General features: G+C 38.8%; 1 protein-coding gene across 19 annotated transcripts in view; it reads left to right on the top strand.

The window, feature by feature from the left end:
* The window catches only part of nfixb (nuclear factor I/Xb), a 133,785-nt gene that overhangs the window by 57,907 nt on the left and 61,001 nt on the right, over nt 1–14,877 (top strand). For 8 of the 19 annotated variants that reach the window (XM_056752186.1, XM_056752181.1, XM_056752185.1 and 5 more), the window contains one exon: nt 6,849–7,380. In XM_056752186.1, the coding sequence (XP_056608164.1) occupies nt 6,849–7,380 (532 nt within the window). Of the gene's footprint in view, nt 1–4,380; nt 4,571–5,180; nt 5,833–5,855; nt 6,101–6,848; nt 7,381–14,877 lie in introns of those variants that run through there. The other 11 variants (XM_056752191.1, XM_056752199.1, XM_056752196.1 and 8 more) reach the window with 5 other exon arrangements.

The raw sequence follows: 14,877 nt of genomic DNA, 5'->3' as shown, positions 1-14,877 counted from the left end.
AAGTACAGTAAGTTTTCCTTGAAATGCAACGCACTGCACTGTACATCTCGACAATTTTCACGTCAGTTTCAGAACATGTGTTGACAAATGACTTTGGGGTAATTTTTTGCATGCTTCTTCTCTCAGTGCCGAGCTTTCCTCAGCGCTCTGGAGACCGCGTCCCTCGAGGCCCTCTGGGATACATGTGCCATTCCTCTCTCCACTGCCACAAATTGCTTACAGATTTTTCACACGTAGTAATGTGCTGGTTTGTAAACTGGGGTAATTGCAAACACCGCCAAAGACAGCTACAGTTTTCATCATGCATCGCAGGCAAGCCACGATCTGCACGGGCACTGCTCGAGGTTTATGGGGAACGCTACAATTTGGAAGACGGCGATTAAATACTCAAATTTGCATTTGTCACTGGAGGAGTAAAGCAGGTGGTAAAAAAAAACAGTTTGAAAGAGAGAGATTCATAAACGGAAACCGTTTAACTGACAGTAAAGAGATGTTGTGCTTCCAAAATCCAGAATTTTCAGAAACATGTTGCGGGACACAGACTGGGGCTAGTTGTCCCAGTTTTTGTTACTCAAATTTGTATAAATGCATAAAACTTAATTCATGATTTCAAACAACGATTCTTATAATTGGACTCAAAATCGTGTACTTTTTGAGAGAAAGTGACAACATCTTCCCTATATCACGCCCACTGGTATAGATCACAATGTGATTTTATACACTATATGTTTGTTTAGAAATCCACAGGTGTGTATTGTGCTGAGAGCAAGTGATGTCACTCTGCAAGAGCGTGTCAGCACGTCCAATTTTTACAGCGCCTGACTCATCAGAGTCTGTCTTTTGAAATCAAAACAGACCCGCAGCACAATGCCAGCGAGAGGAGGGGCAGACGTGCACGCTGCGCCTTACCTATGCCAACTTACACACCTGTTTCTAACACACATTCGCACACGTCTCTCATGTGTGAGGTTGTGTGTTATCCAGTGTCTCTTTACGGCCGTGGTTTGGTCCATGCTGGCACGCTGACATGTCTGGACTGGCGTCCCCACTATCGCATACGTTAGCAGATGATTCTTTGCATCACCACCTCCCTCAAAGTCGGTCATGTTGGTATTTATCACTTTTAATCTGCATTCTACCGTCTCATTTAAGGCATGTCTCTCTCTCTTTCCAAAACCACATCAACCTCTTTGTCTCTTCTTCACTTTAATTCTTATCATGTCTTTCTCTTGTTTCTCATAAATGGCCAAAATCAGGCATTGTGTCTGTCTTCATTGTGGAGTTCAAGGGTGCGAAGAGGTCAGAGAGATGCAGTGGGCAACTTGATCTCTTTTATTAAACTTGGAAGGATGGATAAAGAAATATATCCACAAATATAATTTATTAAATATAATACAGTACATTTGTGCTTTAAAACGTTTTTTGGCTTTCATTGAAGCCATCCATCACTTTAATGTTCCACATCAGTTTTGAAACCAAAAGTTTTTTAGTTTTTTTTACCGAAACAGACTTGACTTGAATTATGATGTTAGGACATTGATGTAATGATATTGTCAATGCTTAGTGACAAGAGCCATACATCGTTTTCACCTTAATTTTACCCTAATAATGATAATGATGTCGATAATAATAATAATAATAATTGTTTAAATATAATAATTAACAACAATATGGGCGAAGGAAGAGCTGAAGACCTGGTATAGTTTTATTTTTTTCACTTTAATTTCAAATAAAGAAACGAAGTGATTTCATTGTTGTCTGTCTTTAGTCGCAATGTTTAATTCCTCCGTTTTCACAAACGTTATCTTATCTGCAACCTGGATATAATAAGCTTTTATGTTGCACTAAATTCTTATTTCACTATTTCTGTTAAATTATATTGTGTTCTTTTTATATTCATTTATTTGTACGCGTCGAGTTGTAATTTAATTCATCTCCCATCCTGTAGTCTAATATTATTTCACTCTAAATAACCTGTTAAATGCGCCTGAACTCCACATCATTATTTTCAGAAACTGAATATAGTTTAAAGTGTTTAAACAGAAAACTTCCAAGAAAAAAGAGAATTCATCAATATTCAATTATCCTAAAGACAGCTTCACTTTCTCGGGTTTGATTGAATTGCCAGGCGGAGATGTGAGATGCGAGTTTTTTTTTGTGGATTATTGAAACAAGATCGTGGTGTTTATGTAAGTCTTCCAATGTTTATGATGGTTTTTCAAGGTTTTTCTTTATTGTTGCGCCAGCTTAGTAAAAGTAGGCTAACGATTTTTCTTTGTTGTTATAGAAGCTGTGCAACTTTGCCAACTTTACAGCAGGTCTTAGTGTAAACTTGTGTTGTTCTTTCTTATAAAGCCTAATGTAGATGTAATATCTAAAATAATTATTTATGGATCTCTGTTACCTGAACCTGAATCAGGCTGGATAAACCAGATGCGTCTTATTAACGAAAATAAAATAAAATGAAAAAAGGCTGATTTTTCCTTTTTTTATTTTTCCTCTCGCAAACTGAATATATTAACACCGTTCACGTTCATTTTTAGAGGTTGTGTGACTTCCGTGTGGCCTATATGCATTTTAACTTATAATGCCAGGAAAATGTATTTGCCAACAATAGGCCTATATGCCAGTAATTTCGCCTCGTATTTTTTAAAGCAACGAAATTATTCAATTCGGATACATTATTCACAATTATGCATGCTTGGAAGATCAACAAATTTTCTTTGGCCAAATTGGAATTTATCTGCATTGATTTGAAGGTGTTTGGGTGTGTTTTTGTTAATATTAATTGATTTTACTGACGGTGACAAACTAACAGAAATGATTCTCTGGCGCTCGACTCCAAGCGCGCTTTCCAGCTCGTTCATTTCCACCCGAATGCTGGCACACTGCTGAGAGATGATGTCTTCTCTCTCTTTAAGCATTAATATTGTAGAGGAAAATAAGAGAGTTTATTTTTAATTGAGCTGGCAGAGATCTCGCGCTTCTCATAATTTGTGGTCAAAACCGCGGACGTGTCGCGCAAGTGACGCGCCGCTGAGGATGTTTGGCACAAAGATGCAGAAAAACAATTGTTAGGCTACCTTTAACATGTCCGTTTATTTCTTATTATTTTATTTGACCCTTTTTGTTGGGCAGATTTGCTTGTGTGGGATCTTCTTTGACAATAAATCAGGTTATGAGTTATGCCATTTCACTATTGTTATAAATATTTGCGCAGAAAGGAGGGATGCAAGTTTAAAAAAAAATATGAACATTGCTAAAACTACTTATTATAAACTACTGGTTATTAAAACAATAGCAAGATTTAACAAGACACTAGTGTTTAATGTAAAGTATTTATAGATAATACATTTATAGATTACGCTGTTTAAGGTTGCCAAGTAAGCATGGCGCATTATTTTTGGTTTCAAATAATTTATATAGATGCCCTTTTTTTTTACAACAGATTCAAACTCCATTCCGACTTTAGATTCGGATTTTATAATACAAAATTTAAAGAATAGTCCTAACAAAATAATTGTTATTTTCAGTTCTGCCCCATAATTCAGTAATGGTTTTTGGTGGTAACTCAGAATTAAATAATTCCAAAGTTGTGTTATTTGTTTGTTATTTATTTATATTGATATATATTCTTTAAAATTGTATATTTAATTTTGGGGAGAAATGAGGCAAGCAATGATTAGACATAATAAATGAAAGCTCTTCGTTTCGGCCTATTCCCTGAAGCTGTTTGTTGTATGGCACAAGTGCTTTAGCGCTTCAGGCACAACTGAGTTTTCAGATGCACATGTTGATCAGGAGCTCATTATCTCATACTCACACTGGTAGTACTAGAGGAAGCCATTAAGGCCTGTGTTTCAAACAGAGAGGGGATTGTTTAAAATAAAGGTGCTGCTTTTATTGAACAAATGCATTCATAAACAAATTCTGCTGGTGCGCTTCAATTAACATCTTATTAGAGACCCCAAGCAGGTGTTGGGTTTGACACATAGACTCTGGTTTGAAAGAGGGAACACTGATAAAGAGTTATAGAGTGATGGGAAAGTGACATTCAGGGATGGTCTACTCTTCTGTCATTTAACAGATATTTGCATATGTTTGCTAATCCAGCATGTTTTTGTAAGAGCGTTCTGTGGGGGATTTTAAAACTAGAGTTACCAAAAGCTTTGTCTAGGGTGATTCCATGAGAACTTTATGATGGTTGTTGGGTGTATACGTAGGAGATTGTTTAATGAGTTATGGTCTCATTTGCACACTTAAAGGGATAGTGCACCCCAAAATGTTTTTTTTGTCATATTTTTCGCCCTCATGACATTCATATTTGGGTGCACTATCCCTTTAAAGGTCCACGCTGCTGAGAGAGTTGCATAGCAAACCACGGCATTTCACCTCCACAACTCTCTTCCAATGGTCAGATGATGCTGAAATACCAGAAACTCCACTTGTGTGGCACATTCCCTACCGCACTGATTCGGAGAGCTCTCACCTGACTGTGATGTGAAGAATGATTTCTGTTGCAGCGAATTCTACTCTATACCAGACAACTTGGCAAAACGATCAACTTTGGGTAAGGCATTCTATCTCCTCTCCTTTGGCCGGTGTCGTAATTGACGAACGCAGCGTATGTTTGTTTTAAATTAGAGATGCGACGTGTTCGCGGTGCCCTCGCCTTTGTCTCGGGCGTTAAATCCACGAGCAGCTGCCGGCTGCAGGGTCTGCTGGGAGTGTTGGGGAGCTGTGTGCTTTCTCTCATCGCCCTGTGCCAAGGTGGCACAGCACAAGGCGGGAGAGGGGAGGGTGGAGTAGCCACGGCGATGGTGACCACGGTGATGGTGACCACGGCTGTGACTTAAGGGCATGGTTGCCATGACGAGGTTGACGGGTTGCTGAACTTTGCCTCCGTGGCAGATAGGAACTTGTCAAATTGGCCAATTGTGCACCATCGGACTGGACAGCGTGCACTCTCTCTACCTCTGTCTCTCTCTCTTTCATTCTCCCCCCACCCCATCCCCCCTTTTCCCCTCCCTTTCAGCTCTTCAAGCTAACGTATTGGCTGAGCTACAGGCATCTCGTTGCCAAATAGGTGGGCCCTACTCGTGTTGGCAAAGAATCAGGCAATAGTTAAGGAAGGAACGAGAGAGAGAGAGCGCACGGGCGAACGAGAGAGAGAGAGTTGGAGAGAAAAGGAGTAAAAAAAGCAGACGCACTCGCGTTTGCCAGCGGTCCTGCGAGCTCGTCCAACATTGATTCGCTTCTCTTTTTTTCTGCCCGTATTCTGTGCTTTGCGTTAGCCAGCTCCCTTGCCCCCCCCACCCTTTCGTTGCAGGAGCGCGTATGCATGCGTGCACGTGTGTGCATGCGTTCTGCGTGTACCGCATCTTTGAGTCTTCTACAGGACTCTGAGATCTAAGAAAACTCATTGCACTTTGCCAAGGATTTTTTTTCCTGCATTGTTTAGATTTTTTTTTGGAACCTAAAGGGTTTATTTTGAGAACCGCGTTTCTTTATTTTTTCTACGTCCCTTGTCCTTGTCTCTTTTTTTGGCAGTTGTAATTTTTTTGTCTTTTGATTTTACCTGGAAGCCTTTTCAGCAAAGCACAGCGCTAGAAATATTTCGAAAGAAATTTCACAATCTTGAAATTAACTTCTTTCCGCCGGCAGTTGGAGCTCCTCCAGGCTTGCTTTCACATTTACCCAACTTTTTTTTGCCAATTCTTCCTCTCTGCCAAGCCAGCAGTTGTTGTTTCGGCGTGAGTGGCAAAGAACTGGTGCGGGCGGATTTTTTCTATCCTGAACGGCGTGCCAAATTTATGATGAGAGTGCAAAATGGTAACTACCAGCCTTTCTCTCTTTCTGCTCCTGTGTGCAGTGTGGTTTTCATGGTGCCTTCTCGATTGTCAAAATCTGAACATGCCTGGATTTCCGATGCACGGCTGCAGCCCGCAGAGAGGATTTGATGGCAGGTCTTGAAGGGACGCAGTTCAACCGCGGTCTTGTTGTGGCGAGATTTGGCGGAGAGGGTCTGGGGCACGCCGGCCCTGGCACTGGGGGTCCGTGGCGCGGTTTAGGCTTTGTCACTGAACGTTGTGTGGTGAAGGTATTACTGGATGGCTGAATGAGTCTTTGGTTGCCGTGGGGATCGCCAAGCTTTCCTTGGCCTGAGCTGAAGAATCTTCTTTCTCTGAATGACAGAATGGGAGAATTCCTGTACACCCGACACAATGATGCAAAACTCTTAAAAAGCAATGTATAGATTAGAGCGTTTGGTACTTAGACTAAGCAGAATTTGTATGCATGTTTGTAACTGAATGTTGTGAAGCCTATATTAATAGAGAATGATATTTAATGGATATTTATAATTTTAAATAATATTATTTATGCAATGGACTAAATGGATATTTTTAAGTTATTCTTATTACAAACTCAATTGTTTTTGGCAGTGCAAAAAATGGTTTTGCTAATAAGTAGTTGTGTCTTGTTTTACAGTAGAAAAAATAGAAATATCCTTAAGATAAGATTTAGTTACTTATTTTTTGGCTAATAAGTAGTTGTGTCTTGTTTTACAGAAGAAAAAATATAAATATCCTTAAAGTAAGATTTATTTATTTATATTTTGCCTATTTTGTTTTCAGTGTTGTTTTAAGCATGAATCCAACTAAATTTAGTGAGGTGTGTGATAGCCAACCTAAAAAATAGCAAAAAGAAACAAAAAAATAGCAAACTCTTTGTTTTGATTAAGAAATAGATTTTTTTCAGGTTTGCAGAGTTTCTTTCTAGATTTTCAAACAGCCAGAAGTTGAAGTTGATCCAGAACCTCTAAAGTTTGTCGTTGTCTTCCCCAACAGGATGAATTTCATCCCTTCATCGAGGCTTTGCTGCCACACGTCCGCGCCTTCTCTTACACCTGGTTCAACCTCCAGGCCCGCAAGCGCAAGTACTTCAAAAAGCACGAGAAGCGCATGACAAAGGACGAGGAGCGCGCCGTCAAAGACGAGCTGCTGGGCGAGAAGCCCGAGATCAAGCAGAAGTGGGCGTCGCGTCTCCTCGCCAAACTCCGCAAAGACATCCGGCCCGAGTTCCGCGAGGACTTCGTGCTCACCATCACAGGGAAGAAGGCGCCATGCTGTGTGCTGTCCAACCCCGACCAAAAGGGCAAGATCCGCCGCATCGACTGCCTGCGGCAGGCGGACAAGGTCTGGCGTCTGGACCTGGTGATGGTCATCCTGTTCAAGGGAAGCCCGCTGGAGAGCACGGACGGAGAACGACTGGTCAAGTCCCCGCAGTGCTCCAACCACGGCCTGTGCGTCCAGCCGCATCACATCGGAGTGTCCGTCAAAGAACTGGACCTGTACCTGGCCTACTTCGTCCACACGCCAGGTGAGTCACACACACTTAGATGCGCAATGCGTGTGAATAATCTATGCACGTGCAATTTTCATAATGATGCTTCATTGTGTGTGTTTGTGTTTATTTAAATCGCATGTAAAAATCTTTAAAAGACAAATCTAATGCAGTGGTGTGTGTTTGTGTGTGTGTTTAGGTGTGTGTGTGTGAGCAAGTGTGTGTACATGTTAAAATCAGATAGTGTGTTATGGCAGGGATAGCTGACCTTCTTCCAGCTGAGGTGACAACCAGAACCAAACACACACATACACACACACAAACACACACACACAGACACACACACACACACACACATGGAAATAATGAGAATATGGTTTGTAAATAAAGGTTTGTTTTCATAATCATACATGTCTGTAGACTGTGCATATTAATTTTGTATTTATAAACACATATATAAGAAAAATATAAATGAATTAATATGTTATTAATTCATACATAATTCAAATTATATATACATTATAACATGTACATGTATGTGTATGTGCTTCTAAAGACAAAATAAATATGCACAGTACACATACATAAATTATGTAAACATAAAACTTTTATTTTGTATGCAATTAATAATTGAACAGCCGTAATAATTGATTATTATTATTATTATTATTATTTATACACTTTTATTATTTTTATTATTAATACTAAAGTTCTTCAATTAAAGTCACTTTTAATACAGAATTTCCAATCCGACCATCTTTAACATGTGAAATTTGATGAATCTTAATTTTTTCTCCCATTTTTTCCATCCTTAGACCAACTCTGTTAAATTCATATAATGTATTAATATTTCACGAGGAACATTTATATTGTATAAATGCAGAGAAGAGTGTAATAATACCATTGTTTTCAATTCCATATTATTGATTTATTTTTTTCTGTTCACTGTTTTGGTGGTAATCGTCATTTCAAACATCATTTGTCAGATGGACTACAGTGTGTGTTTATGGCATCTTCTGAGCACACTCACGTCAGAATATTAGGTTTGTATCGGTTAAAGCAGACTAGCCGTCTGTCCACTCACAGTGTAAAACAAGGCAACGTTTGACTGTTGTTTTCGTCTTTGTTGTGACACTGAGCTGTAATTCTGATAGTTGGCAGGAGCTCTGAGAGAGATTTTGTCGTCGTGCAGAGTTTCTCGCTCCGTGTGGATCTCAGCGTCAGTTAGCCGGTTCAGCATGCCGTTCTCTTCCTGTTTAACCGTGTGCCAGGTCTCAGATTATCTCCCGCCGACCCGGCCCAATATCCTTTCTTAATCCGGACGCTCTTCACCAGTTTATTGACTTCCGCCATCCGCATTTACATTACCAAAATGTTTGTTTTCTGTCAGAACTGAAGCAAAGTCAGTTGATTTGCAAAACAAACATTGCATTTATATCGACCGCAGTCCTAAACGTTGAGATGCGATTCAACAGCGCCGGCCAAAAACCAGGCCTGGTTTAGATCACGTCGCCGCTTCAATTACACAGTCGAGTGATATTTGCACACGGTGTCGATCGTGTGTGTTTGTTTGTAGGGTCTTCTTCCTATTGATGGGCCGTGTGTCGTATCACCCCACGGGTGCGATTAATGACGTTAAACTGTAGCCGACTGGAGCGACGCACCGGATTAAATACCCCGGAGCGCGATGCGTTAATTACACGCGTCTTGTCGCCGCACGCCGGCCACGCTAATGATGATGATGATGAATGAAACACGGGAGTTTCCACGTCGGCCTTCTCGTTCCATGTTTGTCAGAATGATGAATGCTTTCTCCACAGTTAGTCATCTCTGGTGCTCGTCTGATCTTATGGCTTCCATTATCGCACCGTCACGATAAAAGCATGTGCCTGCTCTCTCGGCGAGACGCGTCCAGCTCGCACGGCCGATAAAACACAGGCCGGCATGCCAAGTTCTGCAGTCAGACGGGGGGACGGACGAGAAGAGATCTGAGAGAGAGACCCTGAAAGACTGCCCAGTTTGAAAAGAGGAGAACTAAGGGTGGGTTTTTTTCTTTGAGAGGGGAAATAGATGTACGTCGTTGAATGACAATAGACTCTTAAAGTCCAGTCAGGCGTTAAATCGCTTATTTCACAGCGATTCATCTATTCAGGGACGTTTCCTCGCGTGTTAGAGATATCAGAGAAGTGTTGCGTTTCTAGCGGAAGAGGTTCAGTATGTAAACTGTGCTAACAGTACGGCGTCTTCACATTTTTTCTGATATAAACTAGAAAGAAATGAGCAAGAAATTGCATTACACTAAATCCGAAACAAGGTCAATATTATCGTTTTGTGATCCAGATACCGATACGATAGCGCCAAACACGTCTCTCAGATGTGAAATCCAGTGAGGAATGTCACAAGGTTTGTTAACGCCTTCGGGTCTTTGGGCAGCAAGAAAATACTTCCGTTTCTTCTCAGCTGGCAAACAAGGTGAAGCGTGGTGTTGTGGGGTGCTAACAGAACCCTGCCGAGGTTTCGGTTTGAGCCCGTAACCAGACGGACACATCCTCTTTGGTCACCTTCACGGGTTTGATCTGGATGTAATTTTGACCTTTGCTTTTGGGAAGGATTTATTCTGGCAGAACGTTGGTAGTGACGCGCCAGATCTGCACTAAATAGTGTAGCTTGGATGACGTTCAGAAAGCTGGTTGTCGTGTGCCTGTTGTGTATGTTGTGTTTATTTGTGTATGTGTGTTTGTGTGCTAGTGCAGGAAGAAAAGCAAATGGGGAAAAGAGTTTAAAGAGGATGGTAAATGCTGGAAGATATTCATGCGTTTTGGTACGATTCAAAAAAAATTTGATCAGCATGATAAAAATATGCATGTATAGGCTACATAGACTTTATATAATATGTGATTCTTTTATTCAATTTGATTTTACAGTGCTAAAATTTGTACAAATAGGAAAATATGAATGTAATTTCTAAATCCAGTTGTCTAAAATACTTCAATTGAATCAGTTTATAAAAAACCTGAAAGAAAACATAATCTTCCAATTATTATATAATAAATGTGTCAAATATAAAATAATAGAAAAAAAAACCTCCCCCCATTTCAAATATTTAGGATATTTTTATCAAGTGTTTTTGTCACTTACTTATTTGTTTAATTACAGTTTTCAATATTCTGTATCTCTAAATAATTCCACAGTTGGTTTCAGAGATTTTTTTATTTTTATCTGTTTTTTAGCTCATTTATATTTATTGGCATTTCATTAATATCTTTCATTTTTACAGCAATGTATATTTAAATTAATCAAACAACATACTACAAAATGTCATATATAAAAACATGTTTAATGTGTTTTGCAATAATTATTTGAAATATTTGTAATTATTACTTTTCCTATTAATGTGTGTAGGAAAAAGCAGCGTCTGGAAAATCACAGTGTTAGAAAATGTTGGAGAAAAAAAGTCGGACTGATTCAACAAACGTAACACAGCCTACACAGCGTGAAGCAGTCTTAGCCTCTCTTACACTTCATCATGTGAAAATATTATTACTCTGGGAATTTATAAGAAATTCTGTCGACAGCAACGGAGCAAAAATAACCCCGCTTAACTATTAATTATTTGTGTTATTTGCATTGTAGCGTTTGTTCAAATAGAACATTGGTCAGAGAATGAAGGCGGTGTAAAATGCCAAGATGAAAACAAAAGGCCGTCTGCGGAGGGAGTTCGACTGGTGTGTGTGTGTGTGTTTGGCAAAGCTCCTCGGATCTCGGCTTTTCAAATCATGGCACACGCTTTGCCAACATCTCTCTCTTTCCCAGCCTCTCCTTCCATTTAACCCGCTTTTCCTGCCCTGTCCTCCGCACACGTCCTCCCTCTTCTCTCGAAAAAACCCTTCGCCATCTTAACACCTCCGTCACGTCGCCGACGGGAAAAACATCCCTTTGCGTGCAATTCTGCGTAAAAATACAGATCTGCTAAGAAAGACGCTTCGTCGTGATTCTGTGTATTTCAGGGCTGGAACGATTTTTTTCTTTTTTAATAATTCAGGAATTGGCAACACGAATAATCCCGACGCCATGTTCCAAATCAAAATGGAGATTTTGGCAGGGCTGGTTTTGGCTGTCGAGCCTCTGTGTGCGTACGGACTCGGAGAGGGATGTCAGGCGCTTAAAAATAAAGGTCCAATACATCAACAGGCTAATCGTGTTTAAAAACATGTAGTTTTTACACAAAATGACTCTTTTTGTGCTAATTTACCAGAGCGAGCCCCACCTGCCCGTCAGCCGAGCTGTCGCCAATAGAATTACGCTTTTAAAATTATGCTTTTCAACTTGTCAGAAATGTCATAGAAAGTTTTCAAAGCTTCTCGAGGGAAGTAACGACACTTTCACTTACCGGGTTATAACAGATGAGTCAGAGAGGTTGACATAAGCACGGACAGGAATGTGTGTGTGTTTGTGGTGAAATGTTATTTGTGTGTGTGTGTGTGTGTGTGTATACGCTGTGATATGAGTGATCCACTGGACAGGCTAATAGCAGCAGTCAGACTGAATGAATAATGATTGGAAAATGAGGGCTATTATTAAAGTAGAGTAAACAGCACTGGACTCTGGTGAAAAGACCTCATTCACCACAGCGCCGGACTGGGCCGCTTTCTTCTCTTCAGAGGTCCTCCTGCGGCCCTCTGACCCGAGAGAGAGAGATGTTGCCTGCAAGTCCAACAAAACCTTTGTTCGTGGCTTCATGAGGCTTTTCTGTGTCTTTGAAAAAACAGTAGGTATTGATTATACTTATAGGCGTTTTTAAAGCGACGGCATAAAAAACGTTTTTGTACACGCGGGCATATGACCCAAACGTAACTTCCGGTACTCGTCCGCTAAGAATAGATAACAATGAAAGAAATAATAAGTAAATTACTTTAGCCGGTATTTTGGGGGGGTTGCCAGTAAAAGAACCGTCACTTGGCTAAACTTAAACGCGACGAAGTTAAACGATAAATTCAATAAATTGTTTATTTAACAAAATGTTAGATTTGAAATAAAATTCAACAAATTGTTTATTTGATACAACCATTAAAATATGAATATAAATAATCATTTATATAAATAAAATAAAATATAAATAGTTATGTTATTAGCACCCCAGACTGATCAACAAACACAGGCCAGGAAGTTAACTTCGGGCAAGGCGCGTCCGTCCATTGGAACCGTCTTTACTATAAATTTTAATAAAATTGCTTTAATACACCAAAATAACTTCATTAATGATAGTGTAACTTTAGCATACAGCTGTAAAAAGTAGCACAGCACAACGTTTTTTTTACGTTCCATGGCAATACAGTTAAGTAAGGATATGCTAGTTTGTACTTTGAACAATCAAAGAAACATAAATATCATGAAACAACCAGTTTTTCATTCTGAAATGGTATTTAAAATTAATAATAAATTGAAATATTTATTTTAATCTCCACCTTTTATTATAGAGTAGAGACAGGGTTAGTATATATATAAATTAGCAACAATAGTCGTTCATGCTGTTTTTGTATTTAGCTAGGTAAAAGTTTGTGTGTGCGTGAATGCGCACGTGTGAGAGAAAACACATCAGGGACGTGGAGTGTAAACTAGGTGCTAATGCTTCCTCTTGCCTGTTTTGTCAGTGCAAACGTTCTAATTAATGGGAATGGAATAAATAAATTAAGCTGCTATGTCTCTACACAGCTGAGCAGAGTGTGAGCGAGCGAGCGAGAGAGAGAGAGAGAGATGCTGTGATTTTTCCTCCACTTATCATATTAAGACCTATCAGCCCAGGCTTTGATTTAGAGGTTTTGTCAACACGCAGGAAAAAAGCACCTTTATTCTGTGGGATTCATGAGGTATTTTTACAACTAATAAACTCATTTTCTTCCATATTTGAATCAATTGTGCATGTAATTACCTTTGCGTAATGCACATCAAAACACATGCAACTATAGCTAGTCAGGGGAGAGCGTGTGTCGGTAGGTCAGACTCAAACGGGCTGTGTTCAGAATAATATACACATGATTAGATCATGTGAGAAATGCAGTGAGGTCATGTGACAACGAAGCATGCAAATCCCACAATGCCTTGCACCACCAATAACCTTTACAGACCAATGATACTTCAGGCTGTTTCAGAGTGTATCGCACACGCACGCACACACACACACACACAGCGTGGCGAGTGCAGCTGCAGTGATTAGAGCAGATTTATTGTCGTCTCTTTCTCTCATTTAGTTTAATTTTATAGAGCTGCTTTAATTACAGTCCGGCTCTGAACCTCTGAACCTTACCTGCTTCAATGATCATACAGTACCCCATTGTCTCTCGCCCTCCCTGTGTCTCTCTCTTTCTTGCTTGATGATATTTAGGATGCATTTAAGGAATGTTCCTGTAAAATTGCAAATTAAATGTCTACGAACCTTTTCATGGCTTTTCTTAAATCCCTACATTCTCCTCCAACAATAAGTGTTTTGTTTTTGTGCAGTTTTCTTGTTTAATTGTATTAAACCTGGAACAAACCTTCTGAAATGGGGAAAACTCTTGAAAATAGACTTTTAGTTGTACCAGAGGGCTTAAAATCTCATTACAATTATGCATTTGGCAGATGCTTTTATCCAAAGACTTCAAGCTATAGATGCTTTCATCTGATGCACGCGCCTTCCGATCTGTGTTTGGTTTTAATATAACAATTTATGTAATTTTTCATTTATATCAATGTTAATTTAAAATAACTTATATTAACTGACATTCACTCTGTGTTTGGTTATAATATAACAATTTATGTAATTTTTATTTTATATTAATATTCATTAAAAATAACTTATATTAACTAACTTTCGCTTTGTGTTTGGTTAAAATTTAATAATTTATTTATTTTTCATTTATGACAATATTCATTAAAAATAACTTACATTAACTATCTTTCGCTCTGTATTTGGTTATAATATAACAATTTATTTTATTTTTAATTTATATTAATATTCGTTTATAACACCTTATATAAGTCAACTTTCGCTCTGTGTTTGGTTATAATATAACAATTTATTTTCATTTTTATTAATATTTATTAAAGATAACATATATCAACTCACTTTCGCTCTGTTTTTGGTTATAATATAAAAAAAAACATCATTTATGGTAATATTCATTAAAAATAACTTATTTTAACTATCTTTCGCTCTGTGTTTGTATTTATATTTATATAATTTATATTAAAATTAGTTTATAACACCATATATTAATTAACTTTCGCTGTGTTTGGTTATAATATGACGTTATTCCATAAGTTATTAATTTTTTTACTTATTGTCATTTTTTTAAGGCTCTATTAACCAAGCTTCTGTCCAGAAAAACTATCATGGGCTTCTGTCGACGTTCCTCGTTTCTCCAGAGCGTTTCTCCAGAGGTTTGGAGTGGCTTAACATGCTCATGACATCTTTACATTTTTTCATTCCGTTCTTCTCTTCTGTTTTCCTCTTCAGTCATCCCTAATGAATCCTTTAACCAGAGATACAAGCAA

This window comes from Triplophysa dalaica, chromosome 7 (assembly GCF_015846415.1).
Source record: "Triplophysa dalaica isolate WHDGS20190420 chromosome 7, ASM1584641v1, whole genome shotgun sequence".
NCBI lineage: Eukaryota > Metazoa > Chordata > Actinopteri > Cypriniformes > Nemacheilidae > Triplophysa > Triplophysa dalaica.
The sequence above is the reverse complement of the archived record's forward strand: the minus strand, read 5'-3'. Positions and strand labels throughout refer to the sequence as shown.